Below are 18,147 nucleotides of genomic sequence, written 5' to 3'. Positions count from 1 at the left end.
CACATCTCCATCATTTCACACACATCTGCCCCTTCATTGTCATAACAGAGATAGGGTTCCTCTTGTCCTTACCTACTCTCTTTCACCTCGCACCCATCTCCCCACCCCTTTGATTTCCATAGGGATTGCTCTCTCCATGACTCCATTGTCTACTTGTCCCTCCCCACGTGGTTTACTATACAGTTTGATTTTGAGGTTATGAACTTGGAATAGATTAAGTGAACCAGTGAATGTGGCATATTTGGATAGTCAGAAGGTTTGGATTAAGGCCTCAAACTCAAGGTTGCCAACATGGAATGGAGGGTAGTATACTGTATGTGGATGAGAAATGGTTATCAAGCAGAAGATAAAGAATGGGAATAGATTTTACCTTCTCAGATAAGTGGGCTTTGACTAATGGGGTATTATATGGATAGGTGTTTGTGCTCCAACCTTCATGATATATTTCAACAATTTTACTGAGGGTCCCCTCAATAAAGTGTCATATTTCTGAATTTACTGACAATGCTGAACTTGGTGGATTGTGCATAGGATGGTGAGGTAAAGAGGTATCTAAAGGAAACAAGTCAGTTAAATGAGTAAGAAGATCATGACAGATGGAATGCAATGTGAAAACTTGTGAAATTTTCCAATTTGGTGCACCAAATAGAAAGGTAGAATAAGTTGTAAATGGTGAGAGGTTGAGTAATGTTGAGGTTCGTGGGTTGTCCTTGAGCGCAAGTTACTGAAAGCCAAAATATAAGAGAATGTTAGTACAAGAATAAATGAGTATTACTGCAATTGTATCGTACCTTGGTGAGACTAGCTTGAAATGTTGCGCACAATTTTTGATCTCCCTACGTAAACAAAATATATACAATATACTTTGCCATAGAGGGAGTGCAGTGAGGATTCATTATACTAATTCCAGGGCTGGCAGGTTTGCTATATGACAACTAGACCAGGCCTATATTCTTTAGAGTTTAGATGAATGAAAGGAGATCTCATCGAAACATACAAAATTCTTACAGGGCTCAATGGGCTGGTTGCAAAATGAATGTTTCCCCTAGTAGGAGGACCCAAAAACCAGAGCTGTCATTCAGGACAGAGGTGAGATAAAATTTCCTCATTCACAAAGAGTGGTCGATCTTTGAAATATGGAGGCTCAATGATTGCATTCAAAACAGTGGGTTCTCAAGGAGTTTTGGTGGGCAGAGACATGACAGGCCAAGGGTCCTATTTCAGTGCTATGACTCTGAAATGTGAATAGTACAAGAGAATGGTATTGAGCTGTAGGATCAGCCAGGATCTTAATGATTGACAGAGTGAAATGGCCTTCTCCAGCTCCTATTTCTTATGGCTCAGTAGCGGTCGATTTAATACCTCACTCTACCACGTTTTTCTTAAAGCTGAAGCAGAACCTGGTTTTAAGAAGACCTTTCGAAATGCAATGACTTTCATAATTTATTTGGTTGCTTACAATTTTAAAAATATTCAATGCTATACATAGCTTGTATACACACACATACAAAATGGAAAGAAGAAGCTGATTAGCTATTTGATTCAAAATTAAATGAATGTAATTTTCTCATTCACAGGCACTGAACCTCTCAAGACAGGTGAAGATTCCTGTATAGTATCGGTTGAATCTTTTATTTTGTATCTATGTACATACAATACTGTGCAAAAGTATTAAGCACATGTAAAAAATAATCTGTAAAGCCAAGATGCTTTCAAAACTAATAAATGGAAAGTTTCCAATTATCAAAAAAATTCTATAAAGAGCTGTGAACAGTAAAAATAAACTAAATCAAGTCAATATTTGGTGTGATCACCCTTTGTCTTTAAAACTGCATCATTTCTCTAAGGTACACTGTTGTGCAGTTTTATAAGAAATTTGGCTGGTAGGTTATTCCAAGCATCTTGGAGAACTTGCCAAGGTTCATCTGTAGACTTTGGCTCTGTTTCATTTGCTTCTGTATCTCCAAGTAATCCCAGGTTGAGATCAGGGCTCAGTGGAGGCCATACTCTCTGAAACCGTATAAAGATCTATGGTGCCTAAGACTTTTACACAGTACTGTACATATACTGAAATGTACAGAAGATAAAACCAATAGAAAATTATTAAGTGAACATTTATGCATAAGAAATTTGCATATGTGTTTAATATTCAAAATATATGTTATTAAGTGCCTTAAGAGTACAACTGAATTTCTCAGTTTGTTTTCTCCATGCACAAAAATTGTTGCATGAATACAAGAGGAAAACTCCAGCAATTTGTATAAAGAATATGAATGATTTTAAATGGCAAAAAATATTTACAAAACACATAGCATAAATAACAGATGATTACATTTATTTTTTCAAAATGTTGTTTAGCTGTGAAATATAGGGGGTTTTCTTTACGTTTATGCTCATTTTCTTAAATAAGTTCAAATGTTGTATTAGGCATTTCCATCAGCATTCCCCATGCCCCTCCCCCAGTATCATGGCATAAAACTGTCTATAATGTTTTAATATTACATCCCTCTTTCTGTATTCAGTTCACCAAGCTTTTTATCTTCTGTCCTTTGAGAATTCCTTAGTATATCTAAGTGCTGTTCTGGTGGGTAAGGGACAGAAAATAACTCTGTTAGTGCCTGTTCCCATTAAAACTGTAGTGTTTGATATTAATTGAATTGAGGAGTAGTGGATATATTTAATTGTTTTTTTTGCCAGATTGATGGTTGACGAGGCAATTAATGGAAGGCTTCCAATCAAATTGCATCACTGCCCTTAAATCAATCAGATTAACCTATTCAAATGAAACATAAATAAAACCAGAGTAGATATTATTGTTTCTCAGTTACCGAATGTGGGAAATATTGAATATTCTACATTCATTCAGTCATACAGCCTTCTGCAACTCTCTGCTGGAAACCCTCTGGGTGTATTTAGTATAATTCTAATTTTACGTTTGATAAACAAAATTGTGTGTTGATGTTTTGGTTAATGGAGAATCTGTCTCATGTCAACAGTCTTGTAAATTAAATTAAATTAAATATTGGTAAGCCTACTTCTGGAAGCTTCCATATCATTTTATGTTACCAAGTGAGGACCCCCCTGCATTGATTTATTTTACATGAACGTCTAGATAATCGAAAGTGCTGCGTTACAACCTGAACTAAAATAGACTCTTTGGTGGATTCCTACGACTGAAGTACAACAGATAAAGGCACAATTCTTTTGGACAATTACATGTTCATTTATTAAACGTTAACATGGGGGATGCAATTTTTATTATTCCAATATAAATTCTCAAGCATTATCCTTGAAATAATGGGGCCATTAGTGAGATGCAATTAGTGTTTAGATCAACCCTTCCTTGTATCTGGCTTTACTTGTGCTTAAGTATTTGGTTATCAAGTCTTCGGTTCCATTGTCCTTTACCAAGTGGGTTTCCTGGTTTGCAATTGTTTCTAAACATTTTCAGTTTGTATTTTTTGGGGGGCAAAATACATCCTAGTTGAAATGCTGTATCTTCCTGCAAGTTAGGTAACTATATAAGGTTATTGATATATGTTTAAATCTTAATGAATATCTTGTAGCACATTATTGTTAGAACCAATTTATTTTGTCGTTCATTCCGTTTACTTTTTTATTGCCACATGGATTATTAATAAACCAAAATGATTCCAAAGCTCACACAGACTTTGTAATATTACTTAAATGTACTTTATGTTTTTCTTAGTTTCTTTTGTCAGTGGTAAGTGCACATTTAAGAGGTTGATATTCTGACCTTCTAGTTCTTCATGATGAGATTAGCCAATAGATGCACAATTTTGCTTCTATCAATTTTGGTACATCGTGTGCTTTTTCTGTAAAGATTTTTAAGTAATTTGAAGATGAAATACTAATTTCCATTCTAACTTTAAACTTTGGTCTTATCTCTCTACCCTTACAAACACCATACTGTCTCTAACATATTAAAGTGTTTACTACAAAAATCTATACTGGAACCCGTTGGGGGAGGGTTAATGCTTCTGCTACTGCTTGTGCATAGGAAGGAGAGGGGGCTTTGGGATTCTGATGAATCTATCATTCATTCTGTGGGGTTATTGTTTCATGGATGTCTGTGAAGAGTAAAAATTTCAGGTTATATATTATACACATTGTCTGATATTAAATTGAATCATTTGAACCACTTTGAACAATTGAGTAATAAAGAACGTACTTTACCATTATCAATTCAATGTAATTACATTTGATTCTGATTTGTAATTATCTTTGAAACATTGGAACTTAAGAAGCAGAGCTGGAGGCAGGCCTTGGATTCATTCTGCACACACTGTCATTCAGTGTGATCGTGGCTGTAATCCTCCACTTTATTTTTTACTTGCTCCAAAAATCTGTTGATGTCAACAAATGAAAATCCAGGATTCTCATGGTAGGGGTTAACAAAGACTTATAAGCCTCTAAGTAAAGATATTTCTTCTCACTTTGTCCTAAAAGGCTGAGTCACCAATTTGTAACTCTGCCTCCATTTCCAGACATTGTAACTAGAGGAAAGAGTCTGGCCGTCTGCCTGGTCAGTTTTGCCTGGTAATGTGCAATCTTGGTAAGGTAACTTCTCATTCTTCTGTGAAGTGATATGTGTGAACACGTCTTGTTCTACCTCCCTGCATAGCATTGTCCCTTATCCCAGGACTCAATCTTGTGTTGTTTCCAAGTGTTCCTCAGGATCCACAACTGTACCCTGAATGAAGTTTTGCCAAGGTTTGTACAATATCAGCAAAGCTACCTTACTGTTTATTTCAATGCATTTGTAATAAAGGCCAACATGATGTTTGTCTTTCTAATTGTTCACTGTACCTGCATTTTGCATTCTTCACCTCATGAACCAGCACACCGAGACTCCCCCACACAAGAACATGTATTAGTTCCAACTAGTTTTGCTTTGATGTTCTTCCTATCAAAATGAATATTGCCTTTATTTTCTACATTATATTCATTCCTTCTTTTCCAGTCAATTAATTGTCTTGCATTCTCCTCCGAGTTCGCTTTCTAATCCAGATTTGTATGAGAAAATTTGGATATTTCATTTTTCCGCTATTGTAATTGCCTACAATGTAAGTTATGGGAGGTGGTGAACCACTCACATACACTGCTGGCCTCTGAAATTACAGACTTGCCTAGTATAGTTCCTCCCATATAGGACTTGGAGGTAAAGCTGGTTGTAAATATCCATGTGAAAACAGAGCTGTAAGATGGTAAGTCGCCTACCCACAAAATAGTTGAAAACTACTTTTTTTTCTAAACTATACTACCAGATTTTGTCTGATGTGGATGCTATCAAGAAATGGATACGTCTGATGGTCAAAAACAATTCAAAACCTAAAACCATTTGAACTCTGTAAAATATTTTTTTAATAACTGGAATACTTAAAAGAATACACTCAAACAATTTTCTTAACAATTCTAAAAAATTTTACTATCTGCCTTAGTTCTTTGCAGCTACGTTCCCCTTTCAGTTATCATGAGGGAGTGGCAAGCATTGTTCAAGCAATTCGTCATCAAAGGTATCAGAACACCAAGTAACACACAAAATGCTGGAGGAGCTCAGCAGGTCAACACCAAGAAGTTTCTCTAGGATTAATGCCATGCATTTGTAAAGAAATGAAAGGTTTACAAAATGCCTATTTCAACTTCAATTATAATTTATTACATTCATTTAATGGACTCAGGGACTTGGACTGTATTTTTTTGTGTGACTGTATTTTACTGCTGTCTTATGCGTGCTATATGTGTATAACTGTCGGTACTGTGTTTTACACCTTGGCCCCAGAGTAATGCTGTTTTGTTTGGCTGAATTCACAGGTGTTCATGTATGGTTGAATGACAATTAAACATGAACTTAAACTAAATGAGATCATGGTTGATTTATGACACTACTCCACATTGTCATCTCTGCCTCATATCCCTTGATATATTTGAGAATCCTCAGTGTGTGTTACATTTCAAATTGCCAATTGGCCTGCTGTCAATTGCCACTGGCAGAAAAAACGTCAAACCTATCACTCTTTGTGTAAACGTCTTTGTTAATTTCATTTCTCAGAGGCATACTCAGTTTTTTTGTTTACACCCTCTCAGTCAGTAGAGTCTGTTTCCTCTCTCAAATACCTTCAATATATTGAAAATGTTAATCAAATTATCATTAATATCACAAATTTCACAGAATGTTTTTTGTTGTTAAGCCATTACAGTTCAATTAATAGTGTCATTCTGCTCTGTATTTGCACTGAAAATAATAAATGCAACACTATTGTCCCCTTGAAACTATCACTAAGCTCCAAAAGCCAGGCCTCGATACTCCTTTGTACAACTGAATCCTCAATTTTCTCACTTATATACCCCAGTCAGTATGGCTTGGAAACAACACCTCCACAGTCATTAACACAGGAGCATCACAAGGCTGTGTCTTCAGCCCCCTACTCTACTCACTTTACACTTATGACTGTGTGGCTACGTACATCTCCAACACCATATTTAAGTTTGCTGATGACACCACTGTTGTTGGGCAAATCAAAGGCGGTGAGGAATTGGCATCTAGGAGGGAGACTGAAAATCTGGTTGAATGGTGTCACAACAACAACCGCCCAGTGTCAGCAAAAAACAAAGAGCTGATTATTGACTAAAGGAGGAAGAAACTGGATGTCTATGAGCTGGTCCTCAGTAGGGGATCAGAGGTCGAAAGGGATGGTAACTATTATCATATCAGAGGATCTGTCCTGGTTCGAGCACATAAGTGCCATCCCAAAGAAGACACAATAATATTTTTACTGTCTTAGAAGTTTACGTGGCTTTGGCATGTCATCTAAAACTTTGAGAAATTTCTATAGAAACGCAGTGGAGAGTATCCTTACTGTTTGCATCATGGCCTGATGTGGAAATACCACTGCCCATGAACAGAAAAGCCTACAAAATGTGATGGACCCAGCTCAGACCATCAGAATTAAAGTTGGTTGTTTATAAGTCTTTGTGTGTATTTTTTCATTGTATTTTTCTGTTCTGTGAATGCCTGCAAGAAAATGAATCCCTTTGATGATAAATTTATTTCAAACTTTGAACTTTTAAATCCTACCCCAGATGTCCATTCAGAGCTTAATCTTAAAAAAAAAATTGGTTAGCTTTTTTAAATATAAGCACAAGAAATTCTACCAATGCTGGAAATCCAGAGCAACATACACAAAATGCTGGAGGAACTCAGCAACTTGACCAAGATCCTTCACGAGTCTTGATGATGCAACCTGTGCTGCTGAGTTCCTCCTATTTTGTGTGTAGTCTTTCTAATTGATTTTTTAAAATCTGTCCATGAAATTTTATGTGTGTAGTCTGTTTAAGACTTTGCTGTTCACCACATGTAAATTACGTTAATCATCCATTTTAAAGACAATGACTGCACCATTTGTCTGTGTTAAATTTTATTTGTCATAAGTTTGCCCATCTATTAATATTTGTACCTTGCTTATGTATAATGTGTTTAGGTTGTTGGAGTCGATTGTTAAAGAAGTAGTTTCGGAGTACTTGGAGGCACAAAATAGAATAGGCTGAAGTCGGTATGATTCCCTGAAAAGAAAATCTTGCCTAACAAATCTGTTAGAATTCTTTGAGGAAATAACAAGCAGGATAGGCAAAGGAGAATGATAGATGTTGTGTACTTGTATTTTCAGAATGCCTTTGACAAGATGCCACACATGAGGATGCATGACAAGATATGAGTCCATTGTATTACAGGAGAAATACTAAAAGAGTGGGAATAAAGTGAGCCTTTCTCTGATTGGCTGCCAGTGACTAGTGGTGTTCCGCAGGGGTCGGTATTTAGCACTGTTGGTTTTTATGTTGTACACCAATGACTTGGATGACAGAATTGATGGTTTTGAGGCTAAGTTAGCAGACAATATGAAGATAGGTGGAGAGACAGGAAGTGTTGAGGAAGCAGAGAGGCTGCAGAAGGACTTGGGCAGTTTAGGAGAATGGGCAAAGAAGTGGCAAATGGATTACACTATCGGGAAGTGTATGGTGATGCACTCTGGTGGAAGGATTAAAAGCATAGGCTATTTTCTAAGTGGGGAGAAAAGTTAAAAATCCAAGGTGAAAAGGGACTTGGGAGTTCTCATGCAGGTTTTCGTAAAGGTTAATTTGCAGGTTGAGTCAGTGGTGAGGAAGGCAAAGGCATTTTTGAATTTTTCGGTTTTTTTCCCCTCGGCGTTCAGAGAGGCAGGACTGCGCAGGTGTGTGACGTCGGGCAGTGAAGCGCGGAAGATTTAAAAGGAACAGAGCCTTATATAGGGGGCAGCGGAGTGAGCCGGGAGCAGAGTGAAGGCTTAAGGGTTTCAGCTCAACGGGCTTAGGCGGGAACGGGCGAGGCGAAGAGGGTTTGGTATTCATTTTTTGTTGTTATTTGAGGAGAGGGGCAGTATGAGTGTGAGGGCAGTTTGTTGTTCTCGGTGCCGGATGTGGGAGGTCGTGGAGTCTCCAAGCCTCCTAGATGTCCACATCTGTGCCAGGTGCGCCAAGATGCAGCTCCTAAGGGACTGTGTTAAGGAACTGGAGCTGCAGCTCGATGACCTCTGTCTGGTCAGGGAGAGTGAGGAGTTGATAGAGAGGAGTTACAGGCAGGTGGTCACATCGGGGCCACGGGAGGCAGACAAGTGGGTCACGGTTAGGAGGGGGAAGAGGAAGAGTCAGGTAATAGAGAGTACCCCGGTGGCTGTGCTCCTTGACAATAGGTACTCCTGTTTGAGTACTGTGGGGGGGGGGGGGAACAGCTTACCTGGGGGAAGCAACAGTGGCCGTGCCTCCGGCACAGAGTCCGGCCCTGTAGCTCAGAAGGGTAGGGAAAGGAGGAGGGCAGTAGCAATAGGGGACTTGATAGTAAGGGGGTCAGATAGGCAATTCTGTGGACGCAGTCCAGAGACCCGGATGGTAGTTTGCCTCCCTGGTGCCAGGGTCCGGGATATTTCTGATCGTGTCCAAAAAATCCTGAAGTGGGAGGGTGAGGAGCCAGAGGTCGTGGTACATATAGATACCAATGACATAGGTCGGAAAAAGGAAGGGGTCCTGAAAGGAGAATATAGGGAGTTAAAAAAAGGACTGCAAAAATAGTAATCTCGGGATTACTGCCTGTGCTACACGACAGTGAGAGTAGGAATGCAATGAGGTGAAAGATAAATGTGTGGCTGAGGGATTGGAGCAGGGGGCAGGGATTCAAGTTTTTGGATCATTGGGACCTCTTTTGGCGCAGGCGTGACCTGTACAAAAAGGACGGGTTACACTTGAATCCTAGGGGGACCAATATCCTGGCAGGGAGATTTGTGAAGGCTACTGAGGTGACTTTAAACTAGAATGGTTGGGGGCTGGGAATCAAATTAAAGAGACTAGGAGAGAGGAGGTTAGTTCACAACAGGGGGATGGGAACAAGTGCAGAGAGACAGAGGGGTGTAAAATGAGGGTAGAAGCAAAAAGTAGTAAGGTGAAAAGTAAAAGTGGCTGGCCGGCAAATCCAGGGCAAAAATCAAATAGGGCCACTTTTCAACATAATTGTATAAAGGCCAAGAGTGTTGTAAAAGCAAGCCTGAAGGCTTTGTGTGTCAATGCAAGGAGCATTCGTAATAAGGTGGATGAATTAAAAGTGCAGATTGTTATTAATGAATATGATATAGTTGGGATCCAGAGACATGGCTCCAGGATGACCAAGGATGGGAGCTCAACATTCAGGGATATTCAATATTCAGGAGGGATAGACATGAAAGAAAAGGAGGTGGGGTAGCATTGCTGGTTAGAGAGGAGATTAACACAATAGAAAGGAAGGGCATTAGCCGGGAGGATGTGGAATCGATATGGGTAGAGCTGCATAACACTAAGGGGCAGAAAACGCTGGTGGGAGTTGTGTGCAGGTCACCTAACAGTAGTAGTGAGGTCGGAGATGGTATTAAACAGGAAATTAGAAATGTGTGCAATAAAGGAACAGCAGTTATCATGAGTGACTTCAATCTACATATAGATTGGGTGAACCAAATTGGTAAGGGTGCTGAGGAAGAGGATTTCTTGGACTGTATACGGGATGGTTTTTTGAACCAACATGTCGAGGAACCAACTAGAGAGCAGGCCATTCTAGATTGGGTGTTGAGCAATGAGAAAGGGTTAATTAGCAATCTTATCGTGAGAGGCCCCTTGGGTAAGAGTGACCATAATATGGTGGAATTCTTCATTAAGATGAAGAGTGACCTAGTTAATTCAGAAACAAAGGTTGTGAACTTAAAGAAGGGTAACTTTGACGGTATGAGACGTGAATTAGCTAAGATAGACTGGCAAATGATACTTAAAGGGTTGACAGTGGATATGCAATGGCAAGCATTTAAAGATTGCATGGATGAACTACAACAATTGTTCATCCCAGTTTGGCCAAAGAATAAATCAGGGAAGGTAGTGCACCCATGGCTGACAAGGGAAATTAGGGATAGTATCAATTCCAAAGAAGAAACATACAAATTAGCCAGAAAAAGCGGCTCACCTGAGGACTGGGAGAAATTCAGAGTCGAGCAGAGGAGGACAAAGGGCTTAATTAGGAAAGGGAAAAGAATTCATGAGAGAAAACTGGCAGGGAACATAAAAACTGACTGTAAAAGCTTTTATAGATATATGAAAAGAAGAAGATTGGTTAAGACAAATGCCGGTCCCTTACAGATAGAAACAGGTGAATTGATTATGGGGAACAAGGACATGGCAGACCAATTGAATAACTACTTTGGTTCTGTCTTCACTAAGGAGGACGTAAATAATCTTACGGAAATAGTAGGGGACAGAGGGTCTAGTGAGATGGAGGGACTGAGGGAAATACATGTTAGTAGGGAAGTGGTGTTAGGTAAATTGAAGGGATTAAAGGCAGATAAATCCCCAGGGCCAGATGGTCTGCATCCCAGAGTGCTTAAGGGAGTAGCCCAAGAAATAGTGGATGCATTAGTGATAATTTTTCAAAACTCTTTAGATTCTGGACTAGTTCCTGAGGATTGGAGGGTGGATAATGTAACCCCGCTTTTTAAAAAAGGATGGACAGAGAAACCGGGGAATTATAGACCTGTTAGCCTAACATTGGTGGTGGGGAAAATGCTAGAGTCAGTCATCAAAGATGTGATAACAGCACATTTGGAAAGCGGTGAAATCATCGGACAAAGTCAGCATGGATTTGTGAAAGGAAAATCGTGTCTGACGAATCTCATAGAATTTTTTGAGGATGTAACTAGTAGAGTGGATAGGGGAGAAGCAGTGGATGTGGTATATTTGGATTTTCAAAAGGCTTTTGACAAGGTCCCACACAAGAGATTAGTGTGCAAACTTAAAGCACATGGTATTGGGGGTAAAGTATTGATGTGGATAGAGAATTGGTTGGCAGACAGTAAGCAAAGAGTGGGAATAAATGGGACCTTTTCAGAATGGCAGGCAGTGACTAGTGGGGTACTGCAATGCTCAGTGCTGGAACCCCAGTTGTTTACAATATATATTAATGACTTAGACATGGGAATTCAATGCAGCATCTCCAAGTTTGCGGATGACACGAAGCTGGGCATCAGTGTTAGCTGTGAGGAGGATGCTAAGAGGATGCAGGGTGACTTGGATAGGTTAGGTGAGTGGGCAAATTCATGGCAGATGCAATTTAATGTGGATAAAGTTATCCACTTTGGTGGCAAAAACAGGAAAACAGATTATTATCTGAATGGTGGCCGATTAGGAAAAGGGGAGGTGCAACGAGACCTGGGTGTCATTATACACCAGTCATTGAAAGTGGGCATGCAGGTACAGCAGATGGTGAAAAAGGTGAATGGTATGCTGGCATTCATAGCAAGAGGATTCAAGTACAGGAGCAGGGAGGTACTACTGCAGTTGTACAAGGCCTTGGTGAGACCACACCTGGAGTATTGTGTGCAGTTTTAGTCCCCTAATCTGAGGAAAGACATTCTTGCCATAGAGGGAGTACAAAGAAGGTTCACCAGATTGATTCCTGGGATGGCAGGACTTTCATATGATGAAAGACTGGATCGGCTAGGCTTATACTCGCTGGAATTTAGAAGATTGAAGGGGGATCTTATTGAAACATATAAAATCCTAAAGGGATTGGACAGGCTAGATGCAGGAAGATTGTTCCCAATGTTGGGGAAGTCCAGATGAGGGGTCACAGTTTGAGGATAAGGGGGAAGCCTTTTAGGACCGAGATTAGGAAAAACTTCTTCACACAGAGAGTGGTGAATCTGTGGAATTCTCTGCCACAGAAAACAATTGAGGCCAGTTCATTGGCTATATTTAAGAGAGAGTTAGATATGGCCCTTGTGGCTAAAGGAATCAGAGGGTATGGAGAGAAGGCAGGTACAGGGTTCTGAGTTGGATGATCAGCCATGATCATACTGAATGGCGGTGCAGGCTCGAAGGGCCGAATGGCCCACTCCTGCACCTATTTTCTATGTTTCTATATTTCTAATGTTAGCATTCATTTTGAGAGGATTAGAATATAAAAGCAAGGATGTAATACTGGGGGTTTGTAAGGCACTGGTAAGGCCTTACTTGGAGTATTGTGAGTAGGTTTGAGCCCCTTCTTTAAGGAAGGATGAGTTGACATTGGAGAGCATTCTGGGGTGGTTCACGAGAATGATTCCGGGAATGAAAGTCGGATTGTATGAGGAGCAATTAATAGCTCTGGACACTTACTCACTGGAATTTAGAAGAATGATGGGGTATTTCATTGAAACCTATCAAATGTTGAAAGGCCTAGATAGAGTGGATGTGGTGAGGATGTTTCAGCTGATGGAGCTACCTAGGACTAAAGGGCACAGCCTCAGAATAGGGGGATGTCCATTTAGAAGGGAGATGAGGAATTTCTTTAGCCAAATGGTGGTGAATCTGTGGAATTTGTTGCCTCGGGCAGCTGTGGAGGCCAAACCATTGGGTATATTTAAGGCAGAGATTGATAGGTTCTGAATTAGGGCGTGAAAGGTTACGGAGAGAAGGCAGGAGAATGGGGTTGAGGGGGAAATGGATCAGCCATGATGAAATAATGTACCAAATGGTCCAATTCTGCTCCTATGATTTATGGTCTTAGGTGCCATACCTTTATGTCATTGCCATTCTTGGATCAGTCACTTCCTATTCTATCATCAAAATCATTTATGAGTGAGGTGAATATATGGGCCCAAAATAGATCTTTGAAGCAAACCATGTTACCGCCTGCAAGCTGGAGAACCTGCCTGTTATCTCTGCATTGCTCTCTTGTGTTCTGACTCATGGTCAGTTTCCTAAGTCAATAAAATTTATTAGGTAGTCAATCAATTTCACTGAACCATGAATACGAATCAAAACCTTTCACTTTTTCTACGTAACAGTTACTGTTGATGCTCTCTACTCACTACTATGGTCACTTCTTCAAAAACTCAATCAGGTTTATTAGCCATGGTCTAACTAATCTTCACATATTCATGCTGGCTATCTCTGAGCAGCCTTATAAGAACTTGCAAGGCATTTTGTTACTCTCCTTATTTATAACTTTTATTAGTTCATCAACAAATGTTAGGATAACTCTCTATATTATTTCTAGTTCTCTCTGTCTTTAGAAGTGATAGAAGTTTTCCAATCTGAAGTGATGATTCCTGACACAAACAAGAGAAAATCTGCAGATGCTGGGAGTCTCCTTTCGACAGCCAATGGAGTAAGATGCATGTTGGCGCTACTCCTTCCTTTTACAACTTACTTTTCACTGCTAGTTTTATTTAAACTTTGAAGATTTATTACTTTTAGTGAAGGATTAACGATTTAATCATGATGGCTGGAACCTAAACAGGAATCAAATTAAGACATGGCAAAATTGTTTCTAAAGCTGAACAAACAAAGGAGTCAGAGGAAGTCTCTACTTCAGAAAGAATGTTTTCTTTGGTGCAAGATATTAATATCGAGATCGGAATGGTGGACACCAAGATTGATAAACTGATGAATGGTAATGAAAAGCTTGAAAAAATTGTCTTTGCTGTCCAGGAATCTTTGAGGAATCTGGAATTTCAATATCAGACGCCTAAAAGGACACTAATAGAATCGGAAGAAAACCAGAGACTGTGAATCAAGTGATTAATGAACAAGAATTAAAGACAACTACTATGGAAAAGAAAATTGTTGAGGTTTCTTTGGAAATATTATGAATTAAGAAGAAAACGACTGATCTGGAAAGCAGAAGTCATAGGATGAATTTACGCATACTGGGTTTGCCTGAAAACATGGAAACCAGTGAGCCACTAAAGTTTTTCATGAATATGCTATACTCACTTTTTACTGAGATACTTGCAGCTCCTTGGATGGTAGATAGAGCTCACCGAATCCTCCGCCCAAAGTCCTCTGTTGAGTTGAAAGCTCACTCGGTGATTTTATGTTTGGATTACTTTACTACTAAAGAAACAATTCTTCAAGATGCTAGGAAGCAGGGAAGCTAATTTATAATGGAGTAGAGATTCGCATAGTTGAAGATTTTGCCCCAGATGTTTATGCAGAAAGAATTAAATATCGGGAAGTGACGGCTGAACTTTAGAAGAAGAACTGTCGCCCCTCTTTGTGATATCCAGCTCATTTGAGAATTCCCCTATCTAATGCTAGCCCAAAACAATTTGACTCCCCAGAAGAGGCTTGGAAATTTATAAAGGAGTTTAAGCCTGTCTTGCAAGCAACTTAAACACTTAACCCTCGGCTGGGAGTCATTTGTAGCTGGATCATTGAAAGTTTAATCTACGTTTTATGTCTGCCCAGACATCGTTTTGGCTGTTTCATTTTTTCCTTTAGGATTTGTAAGAGTTTAACACTAGTCGTAACATATGATTTGGTTGGATCTATCTTTTTTGAATATATGATCAATTTTTATTAAATGAATTTAAGATGGCCGCTGTTAACTACGTCTTAACCTCTGTTAGACATAATTTCAAAATATTTTGAATTTGTTTATTTCTTCATGTTTGTGTTGTTGTGTCTTTAGTCAGTGGTGTTAGCGTATAATTTTTTAAAAAGAGTCTGCCTATTAGAGGCAGGGGGTTAAGGGATTATAGTTTAGCATGCTGTCCGCCTATTGGATGGTTTTAGGGCTTTGGGGGGAGGAGGGTGGGGTTATTAGTTGTTTTTTTGACTGGGCAGTCCTGAGAGGTTTTCCTGTCAATCATGTTGTTTTTTTTCTCTCTGATCGAATCCATAATTTGTTCTTCCCTGCGGGTTTGGTCTGTGCCGGCGCACTAACTTATTTTATAAAACCTTAATTAAAGCCTTATTAGGGATGTTAATAAAATTAATATAATCTCTTGGAACTTGAGTGGCTTGAGCCAACCTACTAAGCGTAGGAAGATCTTTAAGAAATTAAAAACACTTCAAGCTGATATTATTTTAGCGCAAGAGACCTATATCCATAGGGAGGATGAAAAACGCTTCTTGAAGTTTTGGAGGGGCTCTCAGTTTCACTCTTCATCAGTAACTAAAATTAGCGGGGTACCTATTTTTATTAATTTTATAATCCCTTTTGTACGTCTTAATACTGTCACTGATTCAATTGGAAGATATTTATTTACTGGTTTGTTATGTGGTCAAAAGATGGCTTTGGTGTGTGTGTGTATGCACCTAATGCAGATAGCTCTGAATTTTTTAAGAAGTTATTTTCTGTGTTGCCGAATTTAAATGAATATAAGTTGATCATGGGCGGTGACTTTAACTGTTGTCTCAATCCTTCGATTAATAGATCATCAACCAATCCATGGCTTCCTAACAAGGCTGCGACCTGCATTAATTCCTTTTTACTAGAATATGGCCTGGTTGATATTTGGAGATTTCTTCATCCTAAAGATAAGGATTTTTCTTTTTTTTTCACATGTACATCATAAATGTTCAAGAATTGATTATTTTTTGTTGGATACATGATTGGTGCCTTTTGTTGCTGACTGTGCATATGATGCTATTGCGTTGTCGGATCATGCGCCCACAAAACTAACACTGAAGTTCCCTGACAATATACGGAATGCATCTCAGTGGAATTTAATGCTACACTGCTGCATGATTCAGCATTTGTAAGTGTTATTAAAGAGCAAATTCTCTATTTTTTGAATTAAATACAACTGAGGGTATGTAAAATTTGGCTATTTGGGATGCGATGAAATCTTTTCTTAGGGGACAGATAATCTCATATTCAGTAGCTTTAAGAAGGAAAACTAAAGTGGAACTTTTAGTGATTACTAACTATGTCAACTCAGGCCTAGGGGGCCGGCGTCGGGTACGATGACGGACTCTCCACTTCTCCCTCTCCCTCATCAGTGTGTTCAGTTCATCTACATCAGCCACGCCACTGTCTTCTAGGATTACTAATGGGACTAAAGAAATAGCTAAAGTTTACTCAGTAACACCTAGTGAAGATCGATATAAGGAAAGGGTGGAACTTCAAACAAAGTATGATCTGCTTCTGACTTTTCCCATTGAGCAGCAGCTTTTGAAATCTAAAAGTCAATTTTATATACATGGGGATAAGTCAGGTAAATTGTTTCCTGGATTAGGCTGATCTATCAAGCTCCTATGGCAGCAGTTATAACTAATAATCAAAAATCTCCTTATTTTAGACTATACAGAGGTACCCGGCAGGGTTATCCTCTTAGTCTGCTGTTACTTAACCTGGCTTTAGAACCTCTTACTACTGCTCTTCGAGACTCCAACAATGTTCAAGGTATTAAGAGAGGAGATAAAGTGCATAAGGTTTCATTGTATGCAGATGACTTGTTAGTTTATATTTCAGATCTTAAGAAATCTATTCCTTCTATGTTATCTATATTTTCTGAATTTAGTAGTTTTTCTGGATATAAATTAAATTTGCACAAAAATGAGTTATTTCCTATTAATAACTACTTGGATCAATATGATCAAATTCTTTTTAGCATTGCTAAAAATAACTTTACCTGGTATTAAAATTACCAAAAATTTTAAGGACCTGTATAAATATAACTTTCTTCCATTAATTGAATACACGCAACAAATACTTTCTAAATGGTCGCCTATGACATTATCTTTAACTGGTTGAATTAATGCTATTAAAATGATAGTGCTACCGAAGTTCTTGTATGTATTTCAAGCAATCCCTTCTTTTGTTCCTAAACGGTTTTTTGATAGGATAGACTCTGAAATTTTATCTTATATTTGGAATAATAAAAATGCTAGATTGAGTAAACCTCTATTGCAGAAATTAAAAAAAGCATGGTGGTATAGCTTTGCCAAATTTTAGAATGTATTACTGGGCAGTTAATATTCAATATATTTCATTTTGGATTCATTATTCAGACATACATGATTGTCCTTTATGGGTGGATTTGGAGAAAAAACTCAGTGAAAGGGTATTCTTTGACCTCTTTACTGGGAGCTTCTCTTCCTTTTTAGCTTTCTAAGATTGGTAGTCGAGACCTCAATCCCACTATTAAACATACATTTAGAATTTGGTTTCAGTTTCATAGATTTTTTTGAGTTTAATAACTTTGTTCTTTCTAGTAAAATTCATCTTAATTATTTTTTTAAACCATCAATTTCCGATCAGACCTTTTTAATTTGGAAAGCCAAAGGAATAATAACTTTTTTAGATTTGTTTATGGGGGATTGCTTAATGTCTTTCACTCAGTTAGTGGACAAATATGACTTATCTCATGCACACTTTTTTAGATATTTACAAATTAGGAATTTTTTACATAGCTTACTTCCAAATTTTCCCTCTGCTTATCCACCCAATATGATAGATACTCTTTTTCAGGTTAAACCATTTCAAAAAGGACTGATAGCTATAATTTATAAATGGTTATTGAATTTGCGAAAGATATCGAACGATAAAATTAAAGGTGCGTGGGAATTGAAATTTTGAGAGTCACTTTCGGATAATCAATGGGATAAAATTTTTCATTTGAATATCTCATCTATTTGTGCCCGTCATTCCTTGATACAATTTAAGGTAGTACATCGGGCACATATGTCAAAGGATAAATTAGCCCGTATTTTTCCCAATATTAATCCTATTTGCGACAGATGTAATATTGAGGTGGCTACATTAACTCATATGTTTTGGTCTTGTATCAAGATTGGTAATTTTTGGAAAGATGT

The 18,147-nt window shown here is 38.5% G+C and overlaps 1 protein-coding gene across 1 annotated transcript in view; it reads left to right on the top strand.

The window, feature by feature from the left end:
• slc10a7 (solute carrier family 10 member 7) overlaps nucleotides 1-3,663 on the top strand; it is a 205,996-nt gene extending 202,333 nt beyond the window's left edge. Inside the window, exon 12 of the mRNA XM_072256030.1 lies at nucleotides 1,578-3,663. Within this exon, the coding sequence (XP_072112131.1) occupies nucleotides 1,578-1,616 (39 nt within the window). The 3' untranslated portion in view covers nucleotides 1,617-3,663. The remainder of the gene's footprint in view (nucleotides 1-1,577) is intronic.
• The last annotated feature ends 14,484 nt before the right edge of the window (nucleotides 3,664-18,147 follow it).

Source organism: Mobula birostris, chromosome 4 (assembly GCF_030028105.1).
Source record: "Mobula birostris isolate sMobBir1 chromosome 4, sMobBir1.hap1, whole genome shotgun sequence".
Taxonomy (NCBI): domain Eukaryota; kingdom Metazoa; phylum Chordata; class Chondrichthyes; order Myliobatiformes; family Myliobatidae; genus Mobula; species Mobula birostris.
The sequence above is the reverse complement of the archived record's forward strand: the minus strand, read 5'-3'. Positions and strand labels throughout refer to the sequence as shown.